Source organism: Gracilinanus agilis, chromosome 3, assembly GCF_016433145.1.
Source record: "Gracilinanus agilis isolate LMUSP501 chromosome 3, AgileGrace, whole genome shotgun sequence".
In the NCBI taxonomy this organism is placed as follows: Eukaryota; Metazoa; Chordata; class Mammalia; order Didelphimorphia; family Didelphidae; genus Gracilinanus; species Gracilinanus agilis.
The window spans coordinates 95,067,948-95,092,488 of record NC_058132.1 but is presented as its reverse complement, the minus strand read 5'-3'; the positions used below and the strand labels follow the sequence as shown (position 1 = coordinate 95,092,488).

General features: G+C 35.1%; 1 protein-coding gene across 1 annotated transcript in view; it reads right to left on the bottom strand.

The window, feature by feature from the left end:
* PPME1 (protein phosphatase methylesterase 1) overlaps nucleotides 1-24,541 on the bottom strand; it is a 68,385-nt gene that overhangs the window by 32,082 nt on the left and 11,762 nt on the right. The window contains exons 2-8 of the mRNA XM_044668138.1: nucleotides 19,189-19,282; nucleotides 18,447-18,539; nucleotides 16,464-16,521; nucleotides 16,000-16,051; nucleotides 8,827-8,981; nucleotides 8,368-8,458; nucleotides 7,083-7,148 (exon numbers count right to left, since the gene is read on the bottom strand). Of these exons, the coding sequence (XP_044524073.1) occupies nucleotides 7,083-7,148; nucleotides 8,368-8,458; nucleotides 8,827-8,981; nucleotides 16,000-16,051; nucleotides 16,464-16,521; nucleotides 18,447-18,539; nucleotides 19,189-19,282 (609 nt within the window). The remainder of the gene's footprint in view (nucleotides 1-7,082; nucleotides 7,149-8,367; nucleotides 8,459-8,826; nucleotides 8,982-15,999; nucleotides 16,052-16,463; nucleotides 16,522-18,446; nucleotides 18,540-19,188; nucleotides 19,283-24,541) is intronic.

Sequence of the window (24,541 nt, the reverse complement as noted above, 5' to 3'; positions counted from 1 at the left end):
GGGGGCGCGCGGGGGGGGGGGGTGAAGGGGAAAGGAGGAGCATGAATCATGTAACCATGTTAAAAATGAATATTAATAAATGTTAAAAAAAAAAACATGACTGGCAGTGGGAAACAGGTGGTAATGAGACTTTAATAAAGCACAGAGATAAGTAGCAAAAACTGGGGGAGGGATACAGAAGCAGATGGCAGCGCGGGAACAGGGAATGGAATGATTAAGTAAGGCAGGCAGAGTGGGAAAGAGCAGAGGGAGGAGAAGCAAAGAATATTACTCACAAACCATAGAGTTGGAAGCACTGGGTATCATGGACCCAGTGAAGAAAGAAGAGGGCTCAAGGAATAGGAGTTTAACATTTCATTTTTATAGGGGTTTTTTTGGGAAACAGACCAAACTAACTCCTCCTATCTGTGCCACTTTGGGGCTAATTCATTAACATATCCAAATCATTTTAAAAGTTATAGGCAAAACTTCAAATCATCATTCAAAGTTAACAACACCTTTCTGATATTCTGCTGGTATGGAACTGTGGAGGACTGAAATTTGTCTGCATTTATATATCAGAAGTGCCTAGATGGCTTCTGCTGGTCACATAAGACCAGGCTGTGAATTTTGGTTAATATAATGATAAAACTTGTAAATTATGTTCTTTCAATTTTGGGGACAGTTTGTATATGATTTCCAGGTTCTCTTAAAATCTTATTTTCTGCTATTGTGCTTTTTTAACAGCTACTTATAAACTAACTATACTGACTTTCTAGTCAGTAGGCTTTGGTCGGAAGGCCCAAAACAATATACAATTTTAACATAGCTCTGAACAGAAGCAGATACACCAACAGGGAAAACATTAACAACAGAAGGAAATATGGCATCCAGATTTAGAAAATGAGTTTAGGCAAATATTAATAAAAACAGCAAAACAAAGGAAAATGATCCAACACTTGAGAACATGCAACTATAACTTACTGATCTTGAGTATTTCAAAAAAAGAAATGAGAATTATGGGAGCAGAATTTATGGCCTACATAGCAAAAAAAAAAAAAAAAAAAAAAGGCAAAAGAGAAAAACTAGAATTTGCAATAGCAAGTCTCATCAAAAAAGCAACAGAGAGAACAACAGATTGGAAATACAAATATACAAAAGTGAAAGATAGACTAGAAGAAAAGCAAAAAAGAAAATGAAAAAAAAATATGCCATTAAAGTAAAATAAACTTATCTTGAAGCCAGAATATATAGAGACAGCCTAACAATCACAACTCTCTACGAAAAGCACAAGGCAAAAAACATGAACTTCATAATACAAGAAATAGTATAAGAGAATTGCCCAGAATTTCTGAACATAAGAAAAATGAAATACCAAAAGAAAAAATTCATAGATTATCTCCAAAAAAAAAATCCAATTCTTTCTTATGTAACTCATTTTTTCCCCAATTTTTTCCTTAGGGTTCTCATCCCATTTATAAAAAACATTTTAAAACTTTTTTCAACTTGTTTAATCTTTTCAAGGAACTCTAGTTGAGTTTGTGCCTAAGCTGAATTTTTCTCTGAGGCTTTTGTTTATGGTTGTTTTCGTGTCATTCTCTTCTTTTGGGTTTGTGTCTTGAGCTTTCTTGTTACCATAACAAAACATCTTTATGGGATTCTTTTTTTTGTTTGTTTGTTTACTCTTCTAATCTACTTCCTAACTTTGGATTTGATGTTAAGGCTAGGAATGATCCTATTGCCATTTTCTTGAGGTATTGAGTGTTTTTCAGACAAGATAGGGACTTGCAAATTTCAGTACTCCTAAAGTGGTTTGATCCAGATCTGAAAGCTACTCCCTAGTCTGAACTCTACAAGTTCTTGATCTGGCTTAGGGCCTAAGCAACTAGACTCGGCCTCTATAAAAGTAGCTGAAAAGATCTATTGTTTCATTGTGATAGAATTTTAAATAGTCTAGAATTCCTTTAGTGTGGGATTCTTGCCACAGTTATTTCTCTGTAGGCTGGGCTAACGACTAGAACTGAGAACTCACTCTACTCTGGGTATGAGACACATCACTGCAGCTGCTGCTGGCTTCTGAACTTCCTTCTTTCTCAGTATTCTACCCAGAGCCAACCTACCTGGAACACCTCCTTCATACACCCAGTTCCAGTTCCCTTTCTCAGTCCACCCTAGATCTATAACCTACAAATGGGTTTTTGGTGACAAAGTTGCCAATTGGCCCTTGTCTCCAATGCAATGTCTCCAATGCAATGAGTACATATTTTGGTGGTGCCTCTGTAGGGGTCTGAGATGTAGTCCAGCCTTGGGACAAGTCTCCCAAATGATCACAGGGGCAATTGTGATAATGAGATTAAATCTACCTTGCCTATCTTTAGATTTAATCACCAAAGGTGAAAACTTCTCCATGTTTTCATGGAGTGGGTAGTCTGTAACCCACATGTGCTAGAGTAACAAATCAGAATATATTGACTGCCTCATGGGCAGTCCTAAGAAAAGCATCTGTTATGATTGGACATATAAACTAAGAGGAGGCCACAGTAAGTGACACAAAAGAAGCCCCTTTAAAAAGAGCTCTCAGTCAGCTGGGGCCTCTCCTCTGGTTCGTGAACGAGACCTGAAGGTCGACTTCTGGTTCATGATCAGACTGGGAGGAGGTCTGGAGCTGGTGAGACTGTTCCACGTAGTGAGTGTTAAGATTGACTCTTCCTGAACTTCCTGAACTTAAGGAACTTCCTTTTAATAGAGACTCTGTAGCTGAAGCTTTTGCTTTGTTCATCTTCAAGACCCTTCGGGCCTCTGGCTTCCCAGCCTTGGGATCAAAGCCAGATTTTCCTCAGCTGAGGGTTAATTAGATCGACCTGGATTGAACTAGGGGATCAAAGCAAATTACCTACTGTGTTAGATTACTTATCCTATCTTCTTATCCTCTCTCTTATTTCCTTATTTCTACTTCCTCTTCTCACTTGTAAATAATAAGTCATTTTAAATTGAGGTTATTCTTTAATTGGGGACTTATAATTGTTCAATCTTCTGGCGACCAACCTTTTAATATTTACCCAATAAAAATCCCTTTTCACCCCATACAGTACTCAGTCTTTCCTTAGGTGCTGGAGTCCTCTTGGAGCAACTTGCCCCTAGTGTCCACAGACTTCCTATGTTTAGTTGAGCTGGACAAATGGCTCAATGTGACTTTTTCTGTATTTCCTCATCAGGATTCAATCTGGAACATTTTCTAGGTCTGGTTAGAGGAATTTTTTGGAAGGAAGGAAGTCTGGCTATACTGCTTCCTATAACTCTTTCATCTTGGTTCTAGGCCCCGCTTCCCCAGCACTGCTGTTTTTGAGGTTTACACTATCCCACAGATAGTAGGGCAGTATACACATTCCAGAAAGACCCAGAATAGCAGCTTGTTAAGATGAGAATCTCAGAATTCAGCTGTGCTTAATACTTTCTGCTTAGGTTAGTTCTTGATGAAATGTACAAAAACAGGGGGTAGCTGGATGGCTCAGTGGATTGAGAGCCAGGCCTAGAGACAGGAGGTCCTAGGTTCGAATCTGGCCTTGGACACTTCCTAGCTGTGTGACCTTGGGCAAGTCACTTAACCCCCATTGCCTAACAAATAAAATTAATATAGAAGGATATATATTAAAAAGATATTAGAGTTTAAAAAAATTTAAAAAATGTACAAAAACAGTATTATATAGTGCCAAAGTGTCAAACTTGAAGCCTCCAGGTAAAGTGGCCTGCACAATAATCCTTATACCTACCTAAAATGCAGAGTTGTTCTGAGGAAAGTATTTTGTAAGCTGCAAAATGTTATAGAAATGCCAACTATTATTATAACCATAAAGTTTAAGGGGATTTTGTCATCCAAACCTCCACAGCTATGAAGTTTGTTTTTTGTTTTGGCCCAGATGCCTGATTTCATTGGTACTGGGAATTCTTGGTAAAGAAATTTCCACTACTGATACAGATGAGCAATTAATTGCTGTGTAACTTAAGAGTTGTAGAGTTCTCTGGGACACTGAGAAGTTAAGTGATTTGTTAGTATGTGTCAGAAGCAAAACTTGATCATAGGTCATTTTATCTCCAAGGTTAGATCAATATTCTATACCAAATGACCCCCACAACATTGCAGAAGGAAGAAAAAATCCTCTTAACAGAAATATTCATTAATGAGTTAACCACTTGTTAAACTAATTCCCACTCAAAAATCACTCCTGGTTAAGAATTAACATTTATCTTCACCCACTTGGTCAATTATCTTTATGGATCAGATTTTTGTAAGGAAACATTTTGATTAATTATTTCAAAAAATTGATGAAGCACCCCATAGATATTTTTGTGACAATGGCTTTTCTTTATCATGCACAAGAAAATCAAACATGAAATCATACTGCTTTGTCATATGATTTAGGAGAAATAATGGCAAAAGCATTAAAGCAACATTCTTTGTTCATTCTAATTAGCACATAATTATAATTATCACCTAAATTCTGTCAAAAATAAATTTACTTCTATAAAATTTACTTTTTATATTTTATAAATTTTCACATTATGATTTCTCAATGGAAACATTTTTTCAACTATTAACTCTGAGATGCTGATTCTGTTTTAAAGACATTCATTTTAAGTGCCCTCTTCCCATTACCAGTTATCCCTGCAGAAAGAGGATCTGTTGTACTATATTTGATGTAAACTATTATCAACATGTCAGTACAGCATGTTAATACCATACAAGGTCATTTTCCTTTCTAAACATACCACTGCCCCAAAGTCTTTTCCTGACAAAGGACTTTCACAAGAAGGTAAATTAAGAAATTTTGAGACTCTTTCTGCAAAGATGTACAAGGAAATAGGATCTAAGTCTACAAAATGGCAAAGGCCATAGATAGTGTGAACATAGGCTCACTTACCAAGTCCAGGATCCTAGAAGTAGGAAGACTCATTGCAGCAGTAACAAAGTAGGATCACATTATTTAAAGCTAGAAGGGACCTGTGAGATAATCTAGGTCAACTACTTAAATGTAGAGAAAAGGGGAAAATATTTGCTGAAGGCAGTTTTAGGGTAAATTTAAGGAGATTCTAGTTATATAAATATTTAGCAGTCTTTATCCAGAGACCTTGTAAGTTGAGAACATAATTAGGTCCAAGAAAGCTCTGGATAAAGTATGTAGGTTAAAACTACAATGCAGAGTTAAAGAATGTTGCTGAAACATCTCTAAACTGTGAGATTGTCTTAGTAAGCAGCTACCAAACTCATTCATCAACTAAATGTTGTTGACATCTTCAGAGACAAAATATGGAATGAACCATAAGGATTGAATAGTCTGTGATAGGGGAAAAAAGCTGACAAAAAATGCGGGCAGACTCCAGTTTCTTAGTTGTTTAGAAAACAGCCAATACTTTCACTTTATGTGCCAATAGTTTACTAATTAATAAATATAAATCAGCCCATTTTTTTCTAGAAAACAATATACAGAGGAACTAGCCATGATTTTATTACTATTCTGAGCTTCTGGTGAGGAATAACTTCTACCAATGCAAGCTGGCAACTTCTTTGTAAGTTCTAGTCTTTAAGAATTGGCTAGAGCAGCTTAAGTGTCTTTTCCAAGATCACACAACCACTATGGTCATAGACAGGACTTAAAATAAGGTCTTCTTGGCTCCAAGGCTAATTCTGTATCCATTTATACCATATTGCCTCTTATAAAAATGTAAAGTTATTAAAATAATTGTCTAAGTCTTACACATTAATTCTTCATATCTGTGCTAGAAGAAAGTACTTTTTTAAAGATTCTAAAGATAATGAGGAAGCATGTTACACCCTCTTGAAAAAGAACTGATGGACTCACAATGAAGAAAAAGATATATATATTTTTAGAGAGGGCCAATGTGGGAATTTGTTTTGTATGTCTATGCAAATTTATTATTAGTTTCCCCCATTTTTTTTAACAGGGAGAGTTGGGAGGGAGAAGGAAGATTAGGGACATGGACTGCCTATCCCCTCAAAAAAGAAAGAAAAACTGCTCCCTAAAGTATTTTAAAATGCATATAAGAACAGAAGGTCAGATGGGATTATAGACAAGCATTACAACTTTGAAAATTATATGTGTAATTAATTATACAAGGTGTCTTAAAAATCTTACTCAGTCTAAAACTATTAGTCATATGTAACTCCTATGTTATTTGTACATATTTTCTCTCTCTCTCTCTCTCTCTCTCTCTCTCATATCTAAATACAAAAATCATCAACCTTCCTGATTGCCTTTCACCACTATTTTAGACACATTTTGTTGTTGTTGCTGTTCAGGTTGTTTCAGTCCTGTCTCACTCTTCATGACTTCATCTGGGGTTTTCTTGGCAGAGATACTGGAGTGATTTGCCACTGCCTTCTCCAAACCATTTTACAGATGAGGAAACTAGTTAACTGACTTGCCCAGGATCACACTGCTAGTAAAGTGTCTGAGGCCAGATTTCAAACTGAGGAAGATGAGCCTTCTTTATTCAGGCCAGCTTTCTATTCACTGTTCCATCTGGCTGCAACAGCCAAATTAGAACCCAAAAGAAAGCATCTAGGCACTGAAAATAATTGAAATTTATGTTGTGCTACAAATTCTTTTACATACATGGTCTCATTTGATCCTCATAATCACTCTATTAGGTTGGTATTACCAGTAGTATTATCACTATTTTATAAATAAGGAACTTCAGAAAAATAAAGTGATTGAAGTTTGGCCATATAATTAGCTTCTATGACAGACAACCAAACCTAGATATTGCTGACTTGAGCTCAATGTCTTCCTACTATACCATATTATGCTATTATCATTCCCATTTTAGATTAAGAAATAGCATCCAAAAGGTAAAGCCATTTGTCCAAATTTACACAAGTGAGAAATCAAGGTCTGGAGCTCATGACCTCTAAAACTTGTATCCTCTCTATTCCATTATTGTCATTAGTTGGTAGTCTGTTACTGCTACATCAATTTAAATCTTTGAGCTGTAGGTTAGTTTAAAACTGAGAAGGAAAACAGAATTAGTGGATAACCTAATCTAGTTTCTGCATCTAACCCAAGTGAGAAAAAAACAAGACCTACTGTTTGACTTGGCCAACCATTGAAACTCGGGCAGATTCCAGATTCCGTATCTGGCCACTCTTTACGCTAGAAAGAAATAGAAGAAGAGAGAAAATGTTACTAAGCAGTTCACTTTGCCACTTGGTTTGAATGGGGTGGTGTAAATGATTTTTCAGAGGTCACGAGAAAAAAAGATCTGCTCCCCTTGCAATTAGGATTTTATGTGAGTATATATAAAAATATAGAAAAATATGACTAGTCTTCTCAATATGAACATTATCTCAGACAGGAAGCTCTGAAATGTACATAGCATTTCTTATAGCATATTTAGTATTATGGAACCAACATAATGAAACATGAAACCACTTTGAATAATGGATAGTATATGCCTATGTATTTCCTCCATTTGAATTTAAATAGTAGTCTTTGTGGCTGTTGGCCATGAATAATACCTGGGGAACAAGCAAAATGGAGAAGCACAGTTGAGTTGTGTCCTTTGTGCCCTCAAGAATTAAATCTAGGGGGCAGCTGGGTAGCTCAGTGGATTGAGAGCCAGGCCTAGAGATGGGAGGTCCTAGGTTCAAATCTGGCCTCAGGCACTTCCCAGCTGTGTGACCCTGGGAAAGTCACTTAACCCCCATTGCCTAGCCCTTACCACTCTTCTGCCTTGGAACTAACACAAAGTATTGACTCCAAGACAGAAGGTAAGGGTTAAAAAAAAAAAAAGAATTAAATCTAGATTGGAAATGATGTAGTCTTTGAAAGAACTAAACTGGTTTCATTTCTAGTATAGTTTTTGGTTTATATATTAATATTCTACATTGCCATCAACTCACTTCCTCAAACATACCCACATGCACACATATGTATACTTAACATGTTCAACTTTCTCCTAATTGCTATTTCCATATTAAATCCTGCTGAAGTGACTCAACGATGAATAGTCTTAAAATCTGTTTTAAGTTGCTTTGGCTACATTTATTCCTTAACGTTACTTCTTTCAGAGCTGGTTCTGCTATACCTTTTGCCTTTTTCTTAATATGGATTTACAAAGCATTCCATTATGCTACTGTGGGGAATATAAACAGGAGAGTCATTTTATTTGTGGCAATATTTGTGAGTTGAGTTTAATGGATATGATGGGACAATCTAAATGTTGAAACTGCTGACTAAGAAGTCTCTGATTTTTCATCTATTGAGAGACAAAAGCTGACCTGCTTGGAAATAGAAATTTGGAATTTCAATTATGATACTAAACACTGAGCTCAATGTGGAATTCTAAATGAAAACTCAAACTGACAGTTACCTCCATTCTATGGCATTCTCCAGGGACTTGAAGGTTTTAGGGCGACCGCGTAAGAAATTCTGCATGCTATTTAGAGCATCCATTGCTGTACCTAGATATTCAACCAAAATATCAATATTAAGCATTCAAATTTATATTAACAGACATTCGAAAACATTGATAATAATAAATATCTCAAAACATTCTAAAGTATTGATAATACCTAAATTTTTTTGAAAAACTACTTTCATAGGTCTATATGAAGTCCCCAGGTTCCATCTATGTTTATAGTAGGATAATAAATATTTACATTGATACAGTGAATTGATATTTTAGAAGTCATTTACCTGCAACAACTCTGTAAGATAAATAGTACAAATACAACTATAAATAAGCAAATTATACATTAAAATAGGCCCTACTACACTCACCCTCTAACTTCCTATGTACCAAAGGCCTATGAGTAACTTAACAACTTACCTTCAACAACATCAATCATGCAGAGACCCAATAAACTTGGCACCAAATTGGCTGATGCTGTATGGACTGCAATAGCACCACCCATGCTGTGGCCAATCAGCATGATGGGAGGAGGAAGATCTCCATACATAGCTTCAACCACATTCCCTACATCCCTGACAAAAGAAAAAATAAGTATTAGAAGAACAAAAGGAAGTAGGAGGAATTCTCTAAGTAACCTTAATATTAACATCTTTTCCCCTATTTCCCTCCTATTTAATAATCTATGATAGAAGTTATATTTCAGAGAAGTAACTATGAAAGTTCTATGGCCTGTCCTGAATTCTTACCTATATAACCTGCCTAACATGAAACCAAAGAGCAGCATGGGGGTTTAAGAAATTTGTTTCTGAATTTCATTTCAATTCATAAATTCCAACAAATATTTACTAAATGCTTACTGTATAGAATATTGTGCTAAACACTGGAGAGGCGCAAAGATTATCCAAGACACATATAAGTACATAAGAGAGGTACAAAGTGTTACATGAGGTCTGACTAGGGATATAGGATATAAAATTTGGAGAAGACCACTAACTCCCTGTGTGAATTTTTATCAAGTCACTTGGCCTCAACATAACATGATGGGATGAACTAGATAATCTCTTAGGACCCTTCCCATTGCTGAAGATACAAATACAAAATTGCCCATGACCTCGAGAAGTTTACATTCTAGTGGAGGCAAATCAAAAGCAGTACCAAAAACTTACAATTATAAAGTGTTTTAAAATTTACAAGGTGCTTTTCTCATAACAACTCTATGAAACAGACTACAAATATTCTCTTTCTATATATGGGGAAACTTGAGGCTATGAAAGGCGTCTGGCACAGGGTCAGTGTGTTTGAAAAAAGATATGAATCTATGTCTCCAGAGTCTAAATTAAGTATGCTTTCTACCATGCTACATTGCTCCTCTATGTGTTGTAGGGCAACCTAGCTAAGTAAGCCCTTGTAGAAAGATAGTTTTCTATTGGAAGAATACTACAGTAGGGTACAATAGGGTTACAATGGTAAAACAAAACAACTGAATATGATTCTAAAGAACTAGGTTTTAGACATAATCACAGAACCTGAAGGTTCAAATTTCAGCAGCCATAGGCTGCTAGCTTCTGGTTAACTATTTCCAACCTGTCCTGCCCTCCAAATTGCTAGTTTAGTAAGACTGTCAAATAAGAAAATAAAGTGAATCTGGTATAGCCTGTTCTGGAAGCTATGCTGGCTCCCTGCAATAACTACTTCTTTCTAGATGTTTATCAACCATCTTTTCAATAATTCATTCTAGAATTTTCATAAGAAATAAAGTCAAGGTCCTTGGCCTATAGTTGGCAGACTCTATCATCTTCCCTTTTATTGAAAATTCAAGAATTTTCCCTTTTCTAATCTAATTATACCTCCATTTTTCCATGATCTCTCAAAAATCAATAATGGTGTCTTCTGTCACTTCTTTTGGGATCTAAAAATATAGTTCTCTTGGGCCAGGTGACTCGAATTCATCAAGGGAAGCTAGGTGCTCTCACTATTTCCTCACTTATCTTGGTGGTATATCAATTCCTTATTAGTAATTTGTGTTAGGTCATTTCCAGTGGAAAGGTCATTCCCTCACAGTGAGCTTTTGTATTTCTCGCATGATTCTTACAGGCTATGCCATAATCTTATATTTGTATAATTATAACTTTGCTTCCATTTGAAATATATTTCTTTTTAACATTCAAGATGGTTTTCAAGCTCCCTGTGCACAAAACTGGTCTTTTCATTTATTCTATCTTTCATCCTTATTGGAATTATTTCCTTTTAATTACAAACACACAGAACGTTAACTTCAATAATGCCGTAGTCTACCACCACACACCTATGAGACTGGCCAATATGACAAAAAAAGAAAATGATAAATGTTAAAGGGGTTCAGCAAACTGGGGCATTATAATGTACTGTTAGTGGACTTGTAATCTGATCCAACCACTTTGGAGAACAATTTGGAACTATGACCATGTGTACCATTTGATCCAACAATATCACTACCAGGTCTGTATCCTAAAGAAAGTTTTTTTTAAAAAGGGAAAAGGAACTATTTGTACAAAAATATTTATTGCAGCTCTTTCTGTGTTAGCAAAGAATGGGAAATTGGGAAGTTGTTCATCATTTGGGGAATGACTGAACAAGCTGTGTGATGAAATACTATTGTGCTATAAGAAATGATGAGCAGGATGATTTTGAGAAAATTTGTTAAGATTTACATGAACTGATGCAAAATGAAATGAGCAAAACCAGAAAAACACTGTACACAATGATGCACTATTTTTTTTATTAATAGCTGTGAATGACCTAGTTATTCTCAGCAATGTAGTGATTGATATAAGACAACCCCAGACATTCATGATGAAAAAATGTCAGCTACCTTCAGAGAAAGAACTAATGGAATCTGAATGCAGATCAAACATACTAATATTTCACCTTCTTCCTTTTTTTGTTTGAGATCTCTTCTACAAAATGGCCAATATGGAAAAATGTTTTATATGACTGTATATGTAAAATCTATATCATATTGCCTACAATTTCAGAGGGGGGACAGGTGGGAAGTAGTGAAGGAAGAAGAGAATTTGGAAAGCAAAATTTTTAATGAATATTAAAAATTGTTTTTACATATAATTTTTGAAAAATAAAATATTATAAAATAATGCTTCAATAATACAGCACCACATATCTGTTGGTGATAGAATTATTGTGCTCAAAGGAATAATGAACTGGAAGAATTCCATGTGAACTGGAATGATCTCCAGGAATTGATGCAGAGTGAAAGGAGCAGAACCAGGAGAACATTATACACAGAGATGGATACACTGTGGTAAACTCAAATGTAATGGACTTCTGAACTAGCAACAATGCAATGATCCAGGACAACTATGAGGGGCCTATGAAAAAGAACACTATCCACATTCAGAGGAAGAACTCTGGGAGTAGAAACACAGAAGAAAAACAACTGCCTGATCACATGGGAGAATGGGGATATAATTAGGGATATCAACTCAAAATAAGCACCCCAGCACAAATATCAATGATATGGAAATAGGACTTAATCAATGACACATGTAAAAAAACCCAGTGGAATTGTGCATCAGCTATGGAAGGGGGTGGGAGGAGAGGGATAGAACACAAATCCTATAACCATGGGAAAATGCTCTAAATCACTTAATTAAATAAAAAAAAAATTTAAATTAAAAAAATAAAATAAAATAACACAAAAAAAGTTTTAAGTAAATTTTCCAGATAGCACCAAAATTTCTTGATAGGAAGCTTGTTATTGATGTCAGTACTCAGTGTAAAGCCTTGTAGGTTCTCATTCATTGTAATTCTTGACCATATATTTTCATATATCTCCTAAATAAGTTCTACCCAAATTGCTGGATGCCTCCTTTTTTATATTTCATGGATATTCAAGAAAACACAGACTGTCAGTAATTCTTCATTCTCACTATTTAACTGGCTCACTCTCATTTCCAATTATTCACGTCAATAATGATGTTTCTTATGTCACTTTCTGAAAGCACATTTTCATTGCCTTTCACTTCCATATACTGGCAATCAATCCTGTATTTCCTGTTAGCATGTCTTCTATTGTCATGCACTGTGTATGAAGGAAATTATTAAAGGGACTTTGATCACAAGGATAGAATATAAACTCTGGTTCCCACCCAGGGTCAGCAGAAAAGGTAACAATTAAGGGAGGGAACAATAAGGCAGGGCAAATGTCCCCTGGATAGGCAAGCGGAGGAGGAAGGCCAATAGTTGGCTCACAAGGTATGATTTATAAGAGTCAGTGGGAAGAGAAAAAGTTTGATAAACCAAGGTCAGAAGAGATTGCAGCCTCTGGAATTCCATGTTTGAATTGACTAGGGGCCTGCTCTGCTGCCAGCTAAATGGAGGTGCTAGTTCAGGGTAGTTTTTCTTAAAGAATGCTCTATTTCCTTTCTCATCTCTCACCCTGCCTTTTCCTTTCTATTAATAAACCATTAAAAATCTACAGCCAGACTCCCTAATTTTAATCTTAACAACTGTGACTTAAAAGTCTTGCTTTATTCAGCTCTTCACATGTTTTTATCTTGTCTTCCCAAATAGAAAGTAGAGCCAGAACAAAGACCATGTCATATTTCTATATAAATTTTTACAAGGAAAAACATCAAGTTTATTAAGATCTTTCCTAAAACATAATGACCCAAACTGACAATACTCCAGATGTAGTCAGTCTAAAAGACAGTAGCACTATCTGGTGTCCTTGTTCTAGATACTATGTCTAGCAACCCAGTACTTACTGCCTTAGCTTTGGGGTTATCATGTCTTACTACTGACACACAGAAAATTTGCAATCTACTAAAATGTTCAAGATTAAAAAAAAAAAAGTTGTATATGTGACAGGTGCTTTTTGTTGCCTACAACTTTCTTATATCCACTCTACCTCATCTAATAATATTTGTACTCAGAGGATAACACGTATTTCACTGTGACCAAACACATTGTATTTCACTGTGACCAACCACGCTATAATATGATCTTCCAAATAAGTAACGTAGGTCAACAAAGAATAGGGCTAGATGTAGTTTCTGAAAGTGAAAACATATTATTACCCAGAAGTTTTCACATATACTATCATTAGATCCTTCCTTATAAACTGTCTCTTTGATGTGTGGAAATGAATCTGGGCACAAGCTTTGAAAGGTCTCACTCAAGTTGCAGAGTCATTGATTATAATGTCAGGTCCCAGGCTGAATCATAACAATCTAGTTTGTACACAGACAACCATTAGAAGGTTAGCCACCTAAGAGCAAATTATTTTGTTTATAATTAAACCATCTACTCAAGTATGGAGGAGGCTATGATCTGTGTCTATGGAAGGAATAACCACACTTCTTTAAACAGTAAGAGTATAGGCTATTATCACTATAAGAATAATAACAACACATTTATTTGGTATTTATAGTTTATATTCTTCATAAATACTTGGCGAGGCAAGAAGTACAAATACTATCTCTATTTTAAAGCAGAAAAAATTTAAGTTCAGAGAAGTCAGATGCCTTGATCAGAGCTACATAGTTAGCAAAAACCACAATTAAACGCAAACCCAAATTTTATGACATAAAGTTCAGCATTCTATAATATATTGTCTCTACAACCTGCTGTGACAATAAATGTATGTTTTACAATCTTATCCTATAGTTTGCTTGTACATAACCACTTGTAGTCTCCTCCACTAGCTTATGAGTTCACTAAAGGCAGGGACTGTCTTTCAGCCTCTTTTTGTATCCTCAGTTTTTGGCAAATAGTAGGTGTTTAATAAATGTTTATTGACTGACTGACTACAGCTAAATAAAATACAATTTTGGTAGCTAGTTCTCTGTAACAGGAACATAGGCTTTGAGAAGAGCCCACCTTCTCTTTAGGTCAAAGCTGCTGGAACACCAGGAACAAGCCTCTAGATACTGGGAGTAGAACACATTGCAAGTACTGTATGAACAGTCTGGAAGAGTCCCAGACCTGATATATAATATACATTCATTCTTTACTTTGTATTTGGAAGAAGGTGCAGAGGTCCTCTGAGAACTTGCTCTGGGCCTTCTTTAAAGGCTTAACTATAGAGATCTGGAATGGCGAGGAAGCCTACTATGAAATAGGTCTTCAGTTCTCTCTGGAATATCCAACCTTCCAATCATAGCCTTTTTCATCTCTGGAAAAATCCAAGTTCTATTTATCTCCATCAACAGGAGAAAATTTATTATATTTGTAAAAGTTAGGACTAATACTAGACTATAAGATTTTTAAAGCAATTAAGATTACCATTCTAGGAACACTCAGAGGTTGAGTGATTCTCAGTGCATAGCATGATACCTAGCACTTAGAAGTGGTTAAAAAATCTTTATTGATTGAATGATTCTTTTTCTAAACTCTCTATAGCAAAGTGGAACCAAATGCAGAAAAAGGACAGAAAATATCTCTACTCTATTAGCAACTCAATTCAACAAATACTATGACAAGTTACTTACAGTACCTTTACACAATGTTATAACTAATTTTTTATGTATTCCTGATATGACTTATATTAGAAATATGTATGTGTACACAGAGAATATAGCATATATGTCACCAATTAATCAATAGACAAATATTTATCAGGCACTTCCTATGTGCCAGGCACTAAGCTACGTGCTAGGGATACAAATACAAATGAATAAAATAATCTCTACTTGCAAGAAGTTTATAAGTACATATAAATGTATGCAGAATAAACACAAATAAATACAAAATAATTAGCAACAGGAAAGTTTTAGAGGGAGAGCACTAGCAGTTGGGGAAATCAGGAAAGGCTTCATGTAGAAAGTTGATGCTTACATCTTGAAAGAAAGGGCAGAGGTAAGGGAATGCATATTAAGCCCAGAAGACGGACAGTGCAAAGACATGGAAATGAGAGATGAAACATAACATGTGAAGAACAGAGAAAAGGGCAGTTTGGCTGGATTTCAAAAAGAAGGTAAGTACTATTCAATCAGACTAGAAAAACAGGTTCAGGTGAGATTGTAAAGGGTTTTAAAACATAAACAGTAGTGTATTTTAATTTAGGTGCAATAAGGAGCCCCAGAAATTGATTTAGTAGGGAATAACTTGGTCAGAACTGCACTTAATGAAACTCACTTTGTTAGCAACGTGTAAAACAGACGGGGTTGAGGAGAGCCTTGAGACAAAGGGAATTATTAGAAGAGTATTGTTATAATAATCTAGACAAGAGGAACTGAAGGCCTGACCTAAGGTAGAGGTTGTATGAGTAAAACAAGGTCAGATGTGAAAGATGTGTAGATAGAACATGCAAGACTTATAAACTAACTGGAAACATAGGGTGAGAGAAGAGTAAGAAGTCCAGGATAATGCTAAGGTTATAAAGGTCCATAAGCTCCTAGAGGGTAGATCTGATAGCTTATTTATATCTATTTTACTCAGTATTAGTCCAGTATACTATACATAGCAGTCTCTTAATAAAACTTTCAGAAAATTAAATAAACTATTGCTCACTTAAATTGAAAAGCTCATTGTTCCTCACTGTTATACAAGCATCAGCAAAACTACATGAAGAAGGAAAAAGTATTAACTTACTTTGCCATAGTTTCTGCAGACAGATCTTCAGAATTCTTGACTTTTGTCTCACCTAAAAAAATGCATGTAAAAATGTTTTTCAGGAGCATCATGAAAAATTAAAATATGTTCTTTTTTGAAGCCTTGACTCTAAATAAATAAAATGGTGACTCTAATGGGAAACTGGGAATTGCTATGTCATGGACATAACTTTTTGATGACTAAAAAAGCTTTCTTTGTTACTATTATAGAATATAAACTTTTTACTTTCAAATTAATTTGCACTCAAGAAAATAAGAACTCAATTATCAATATCTTTTCTACAGTGAACATCACAAGAAGAAAAATGCTAATAATAAAGACTAGCACTCTGAATAAATCACAAAATGGATGGTCCTAGACATTTGATAACTGATAAATCTTGTGACATTTAGGATTGTTCTGAGCATATTATACATCTTGCTTATTTCAAGTAGTTCACTTACCATGACCTCTCAGATCCAGTGCCACAATTCGACATTGAATCCTGCTAATAATTGCTGTCTATAGGGAAAAAAAAGACAAGTAATTTGCAAGATATATCAGAGAGCCTCAGATAACATTTCAATCCTTATGATTACAGGAAATGACTTCCATAAATGATACTGAAAACGTGATTTCATTTTTTTGGGTATATAGTTTTTTATGTTGAACTTCAAAGGCAGTGCTAGTAGAATAAAAACTCTAATAGGTACTATATCAAAATGCCAACTCATGAAGATGGTCTATTAAGGTACAAACTGATATCATCTTGAATATATATATATATATATATACACACACACACATACATATACATGGGTCAAATCACAGATCTTTTGAAGTACTGAAGTAGAAAATGTCTTGCCAATACTAGAATAAGAAACTTCCTGGATAGGGGCTATAGGACCTAGTGCTATATGCTGATTCAAAACTCAATGAAAACTTGTAATAAAATCATGAAAAATTGGTATATGTTTCTACATACACGAATACAACATATTCATATATAGAGAGGTTGTTAAGAGGGAAGTTAATAACAATGATTCCATCTAAGACAAAACAAATTTCCCAATCGAAAAGGAAAGACAAAAATGGGGCAGCTAGGTGGCTCAGTATATTGAAAGCCAGGCCTAGAGATGGGAGGTCCAAAGTTCAAATTTGGCCTCAGGCACTTTCTAGATGTGTGATCCTGGGCAAGTCACTTAACCCCCAATTGCCTGACCCTTACTGCTCTTCTGCCTTAGAACCAATACAAATATTGATCCTAAGATGGAAGGTAAGGGTTTTAAAAAATAAATTAATTTCTAAAAGGGGCCAAAAAAAAAAAGCAAAGCATTATTTAAGAGGTGAAATGGTACACTTTAGCTTGCTTTGACTCTTAGACACATAGGGAATGGATGAATAAATTGTGGTTGGGGAAAAAGAGGAGGGTTAGTTATAATGATGGGGAAGGCTATTTAAACATCTTTTTTAAAATGCATAGAATAGATGGCAATTGGGTGGCTCAGTGGATTGAGAGTCAGGCCTGAAGACAGGAAGTCCTAGGTTCAAATCTGACCTCAGACATTTCTTAGCTGTGTAACCCTGGGCAAGTCACTTAACCCCCATTGTCTAGCTGTTACCACTCTTCTGCCTTGGAACTAACATAGCATTGATTCTAAGACGGAAGGTAGGGGCTTAAAAGATTGTTTTTAATGCATAGAACAGAAATAAATACAGAAATAGGGCAGTATAACAGTAACACATTTGATTTATAGTGTTGTTTTTTTAAAAAGCAAGCAGCATAAAATGGAGATTTAAGGTGTCATATAAAATCCTCTTTGTGTCCTACTATGTTTTATAGATAGAAATACTTTGGGGGGTAGGGGAAGTTAAGTTCAAAATTATTCAAAAAAAGGAAAAGAATCACAGATCTTGAAAGTCAGGTGTAAATTCAGAAATTATCTTACTTATCCTGAGCCCATATTACCCATATACACTTAGATGAATAGGTGATGCTAGAATCACAAAATCTCTGAATTTACCCATTTCTCTAATATTCCCAAATCCAGAAACTAAACCTCTTGGGAAATAGTGTACTATAATGGATAAAGCATTGGCATGACAATCAAAGATCTGGGTTTTGGTTCATCCTTAGCTACAATCATCTATGTAATCTTTAATAAGTCACTTTGCATTTCTGGGGCTTTCTTTAGCTATAAAAAATGGAGAAGGGGAAAACTTGGACATTTCAATTCTAAGACTATATGATCCCCAAACTGCCTGGCCTCCACTATGTAAAAGCTGGGAGGAAATAATTATCTGAGTCAGGTTCATCTAGGACAAAGGAAATCTGGCAGAATTCTCAATTCTTACCAGAGTTTTGTTATTACTCTCAATACAATTCAGTGTTGTCTTCCTAATAGCACAAAAATGCCATCAACTTCTATTATCAGCAACTTACTTACAGTGAACACAGCCCAAGAGAGGGCAGAATGGCCTCCTCCATGCAGCAGCAGCAAGACTGGGCCCTCTGAGCCACTCTTATAAATTCGAAAAGTGTATGAACAGTTAAAGATAATATTATTTCTATCTTTGGTTGTGTTTTTTTATACTTACCCACATCCATCTTTATAAATTATAGTAAAAAAAGGTCACAGAAAAAAAATCTCCTGGCTATTCAGATATTGATCAATTGGAAAAAACTAATCAGAAGTAACTTGTCTTAATTTGAAACTTTAACTGGAGGTAGCTGAGTGACTCAGGAGTTTGAGAGTCAGGCCCAGAGGTCTTTGGTTCAGATGTGACCACACACTTCCTAGCATGTGACACTGGGCAGGTGACTTAACCCCCTTTTGCCTACCCCTTGCCATTCTTCTGCCTTGGAACCAATGCACAATGTTGATTCTAAGAAATAAATTAAGGAGGAAGGAAGGAACTTTAACTGGGCAGAAGATTCTGGTTTCTATAAGCAAGAGTACCATTTATTCACAAAAAGCTCTTGAAATCTTTTCTCTGGTACTTTTTAAAAGAAATATATTAAGCTCTAGAATTTAATGCCAATTTCTCTGTCCTACACCAGAGACTAGTCTAGAGATACTGGTTTGAATTTATCAGTGATAATCATCGTCACAATAAACATGTACTCTGAGAAACAAATTCAAAGGAATAAACACAAGAAGAAGGTATTTTGGAAACTCAAAAGGATATATCTTTGCCAGTCTCATTCTCCACCACCACATCTTCCATGGACTCAAAGTACTGGTTCCAGGAAACAGGGGAAAAGTCTCGCTTTCTTCCAGGGCTGAAAAACAAACATTTCAGGTAAAATATTAAGAGGTAGAGAATTACTTTTTCAATAACAAGTGCTCCAAAATTCAGTTTTAATTGTTCTGTTGTTATTGTTTCCATTTGCATTGTTGTAGCCACTGTATTAATGTTTTGCTGGTTCTGTTTATTTTACTCCACATTAATTCATATATCTTCTATATTTTAACATTAAGTTTCTTATGGGGAAGTAATATTTATTACCTTCATGGACCACAATGTCTTTAGTCATTCCCTAATCTATAGGTATTTACTGTTTCCAGTTCTTTTTCTTAAGAAAAAATTCTATTATAAATATTTGGTGTATATAGGATCTTACTTTATACCACTGGCACTGTTGGGCAGAAAGTTTAATGGAATATTTTTTTATGAAGTTGATTCCTCTTATAAACATTCTCATGTAGTGCTTGCAGATTTGTTTTGTCTTGGCATTGAGAGTTCAATGTAATCTCCCCATATAATTTTAGTTTTTGGAAATTAAAATTAAGATTTTAATTAATACTGAAAATATCTTGAGGGGCAGCCAGGTGGCTCAATGGAGAGAGAAGGTCCTGGGTTCAAGAGTGGCCTCAGGTACTTCTTAGCTATATGACCCTGGACAAGTCCCCTAACCCCCACTGTATAATCCTTACCATTCTTCAGCCTTATACTTAGTACTGATTCTAAGATAGAAGGTAAGAGTTTAAAAAAAAAAACATATCTTGATATGGCATTGCCATTACAGATTGATTTCAATAACATATCGCATACAGGTTAAAACATATAGGTTAGAACATTTTAAATTATATCTGCTGCTTTATCTCATTAATTGATCAAAAAGATTTCCATATGTATATACAATTCTCTGTGCCACCATATTACCTACAAGTAAAATCAGTAGAAGTTGCTTTGTTGTGTATGATTTGCCAAGCATGAGCTTGATTATATCTCTATCTACACTAATATGCCTTCAACAGAATGTGGCTATTTACACTTTAGCAATAATGTGAACAACCTCATAAAATTCAAATTACCTTTTTAATGTTGAAGGCTTTTTTAAAAACATTTTAAAAACAATGTACACACTTCCTGAATGCATACTTTCAAGATGTCATTTCAATGTGTTTTCACTTATCTGGAATTAAAGCATTCTTACAGAGAAAATGAAGTCATCTTTCTTCCCTATCAGTAATAGTACCTGTCATATCCTGCAAATTGGCAAAGCTAAGAAGAGATGAGGATAGTTAATTTTAGAGGGGCTGAAGAAAAATAAAACAAATTAAGGCACTGCTGATGGGGCAATTTGGAATCATGTGATGAAAGTGAATAAAACATCTGTCCCATAACTCAGGAATCCAACTGTTAGGAACACACCTCAAAGACGTCAAAAGATAAAAGGCAGAACCCATATATACCAAAATACTATAGCAGTATTTTTAGCAGTACCACTAAACTAGAAACAGTAGGTGGCTATTGTTGGGTAAGAAATGTTGAATAGGATGAATAATGAAAAGCATGGGATGACATTAACTGATGCAAAATGAAGTAAAGCTGGGGAACAACAATCTAATAACCACAAACATGCAAATGGAAAGAACAACAAAAAAATCAAAACTGAATTCTGTGAAATTATAGCTCTAAATAACAGATTACAAGAGAACACATTTTGTCCTTCTTTGCAGAGGTGAGAGACTATAAAAGCATCCTACACTCCAGAAAATGTCAGGTTTTATCTGTTGTGTTTATTTCTTAATTTTTCTAATTGGTTTCATTTCTTTTTTATTCTTTGTTAATAAGGGGTGACTCTAGGGCTGGGATGGAGATATATTTGGAAATATTGATGATATAAAATCTAAAGAACTCAATTTTTAAAAAATTTTAAATAATAGTAAGCAAATGCTTAGATCAAGGGTGAAAATTGTGAAAAGGCTATTTAGTTTTAGCAATTAAGATTATATGCTGAGGCAGCAAGGTGGCTCAGCATATAGAGCCAGGCCTGGAAACAAGAGGTCCTGGATTCCTAGCAATATGATCTTGGGAAAGTCATTTAACCCTCACTGCCTAGCCTCTACCACACTTCTGCCTTGGAACCAATAGTTAGTATTGATTCTAAGACAGAGAGTAAGGATTTTTTAAAAGAGAATATGCTGTTTAGCTAATACAGATATTTGTTTTGCATGTCTCTACATATTTGCAATAGTTTTTTTTTCCTTGTTTTCTTACTTGGTGGAGGAAGGGAAAAACTTGGGCCTTAAAACAAAATTTTTAGTAATTTAAAAAATTTTACCAAGGAGACACTAAGACAGTAGAGAAATCAAAAAAAAAAGGGGATGGAGTAGTAGTGTTCTGGAGCTAATGACTACTTATTTAGAAGGAATTTCTCTTTAAGTGAAGCTAATTACAAACCATAGAGTTTCTGTAGTCCAAGCAAGGGCTTCTCTAGTTGTTGAATGTAAAACCCATGAGCACAAAGCTCTGTTGTCTTGAAGAAATGTGAGTAAAGAATAAATGAAATTCAGGCAACACAGAATTGCCCATACTTGGTATGGAATATTCTTAGCTTCTCTCCTGCATATCCCATCCCTAACTGAACCTTTTTTTTTTTCCAATTTATTTTTTTGACAAATGCAAGTCTGAAATGTAAAAAAATGAAAAGCAAAAACCTTTCTATAAGTGTCTTCAGCAAAATCTTTGGGTTTTTTGGTCAGATATATAAACTTGACAATATATTTCTATCATTTCTTAGATGCTTAAGTGCCAATTACATTCAGTCAGTTAATATCTGATATTCACTATTGTCTGCCCCCTTCTCTATTCAGCCTGAAATATATCCTCTCTCTCTAATTCTGCTTCTGGAAATGCTTAACTTCAAAGCTTAGCTCAGGTATTCCTCTTGCTGCCTTTCCCAATATACTCAGGTGCTAATTGATAGTTGTTTTCCCCTTTTAAAAATTATATTTATAGATAGAGCATTGGATTAGACCAGTGAGTCCCAAGGTGGGCGCTACCTCCCCCTGGTGGGTGCTGCAGAGATCTAGGGCGGTGGTGATGGCCACAGGTGCATTTATCTTTCCTATTAATTACTATTAAAATTTAAAAAAAATTAATTTCCAGGGGGCTAAGTAATATTTTTTCTGGAAAGGGGGCGGTAAGCCAAAAAAGTTTGGGAACCACTGGATTAGACTGACTTTAAATGCTCCCTCAAACAGTAGGCAAGTCCCTTAATCTTCCCTCAGTTTCAGCATTTCAACACATGGTTATTGTGAAGTTAAAATTAAGTAATACATGTGAAGTATTTTATAAACTTTAAAGCACCATATAAATGTTAACTGCTCTTATTATTTACTTTTCTGAATTAACCAAGATGAGAAGTGAGGATTAAATATTCCTTTATTGGAAGTATTTTCTATATGATCTTGAATAAAACCTGAAAGGCACTTTCTAATACCTATAAGTTAGTGCCTTCCCTTTGTTGATTATCTCCAGTTTATTCTCTCTATGTATAAATACTCTTAATTGCTAAAACTAAATAGTCTTTTCTCATTTCTCATCCTTGATCTATCTGTAGCCTTTGATACTATTTAATTGCCGCCTTCTCCTCAATACTCTCTTCTCTTTTGCTTTTTGTGACATTGCTTTCTACTGGTTCTCCTATTTGTTAAATCATGGATGTTCCCTCAAGGTTCTTGTCATGGGTGCTCCTTCTTTTCCTTTTTTCCTTTTTCATTTGGTGATCTCCCTAGATGCCATGAATTCAATCATCTCCATGCAGATGATTCTCAGATTGATATATACAGTCTATATACAGTAATCTATCTCCTGATTCTCCAGTCTACATCTACATACCTATTGGGCATCCCAAACTGGATGAAGATAGGAGATTCATTTATCCTCAACCCACTTAGGAAACAGATATAGAAAGACCAGTAAGTCACAAAAGAATTAGAACCTTTCAACCTATAAGTAGACTAAATTATAAAGTTGCATTAGTATCTATGCATTTGACTTGATAGAAATTTATTGTTTAATTAGAATGATGCTTTGTAGGGGTTTTTTTTGATGAAGCATTATGCAGGTATTATGACTTTTCTCTATGATTATCTTTAACTTAACCAGCATGTATCTTACTTGTACATAATTGTTTGCATACTGACCCCCTCATTAGATTGTGAGGAAGAACCTTAAGGACAAAATACGGTTTTGCCTTTCTTTGTATTCCCAGCACTTATTGTGCCTGGCATACTATAGGCAATTAATAATGCTTGTTGACTTGATTTGTTAAGTTTAGTTATTGTTATTACTATTACTAGTATTGTACTTCTTCCTCCTTGCCCCCTTTGAAGAAGCTATCAAGTATAATGACATGTAATATGGATTAACTATATCCCCAAAAGATTTTGAGGACCTGAAAATGCTTGCCATGAAGTGAAATACAGCACTAACTTCAATAGACTTTCCCAGAGAAATTACAGATAGTTACCGCATCTTTAAGAGGGAACAGAATGTTTTACTATCATTTATTCTAGAGATACTATAATCATTTGAGAGAAATTGTGATGATAAAGGCAGTAAGGACTAAAAACTTGATGAGAGAATAATTTTAATTATTATCTTTGCAAAGAAACATGAAGAGAAATCTCAAGATTTTTGTATCCAGAGAGATAAATGGTGTGAAAATTGAGAAGTCAGCAGAAGTGATGGGTAGAGGTAACTTGTGGCTCTGATTGATCTTAAAACTGATACACTGTAAATAACTATTTGCCTTTGTTTTACTATTTGTCACACTGTTAATAAATTGAATAGTGAGTAATCTTGATGTCTGTTTAAGCTCAGTAGAGGGATTGACAAAGATGAGCAAAATTTATACAAAAGGAGGTTTGTCCAATTAAGTAACTCACTGGGCAGGAACTCAGGACTAATTGATTAATGAGATATTATCATTTTAACAAATTATGAAGTTATATAAGAACATACCCCTTGATTGCCTTGGAATCCAGGTTATGAATAAATAAAAAAGAGCCAGAAGCAGAGAGAAGTTCACCTTGCTTATGTATAATGAGGTGACATGGGTCTGTCTGATCTATAGTATGGAAATGTAGAGAAAGGATTTCTGGTCAAGAGCAATACCTGAATGGTTCAAAAAATCCAATGAGAAATTCTAGTGACTTTTTCCACCCTAGAATAAGATGGGAAGCTAGCTGTCTGAGGAGAATAGGGAAAGGGGGACAGTCAATTCTTGCCCAGCATGACCAGAGAT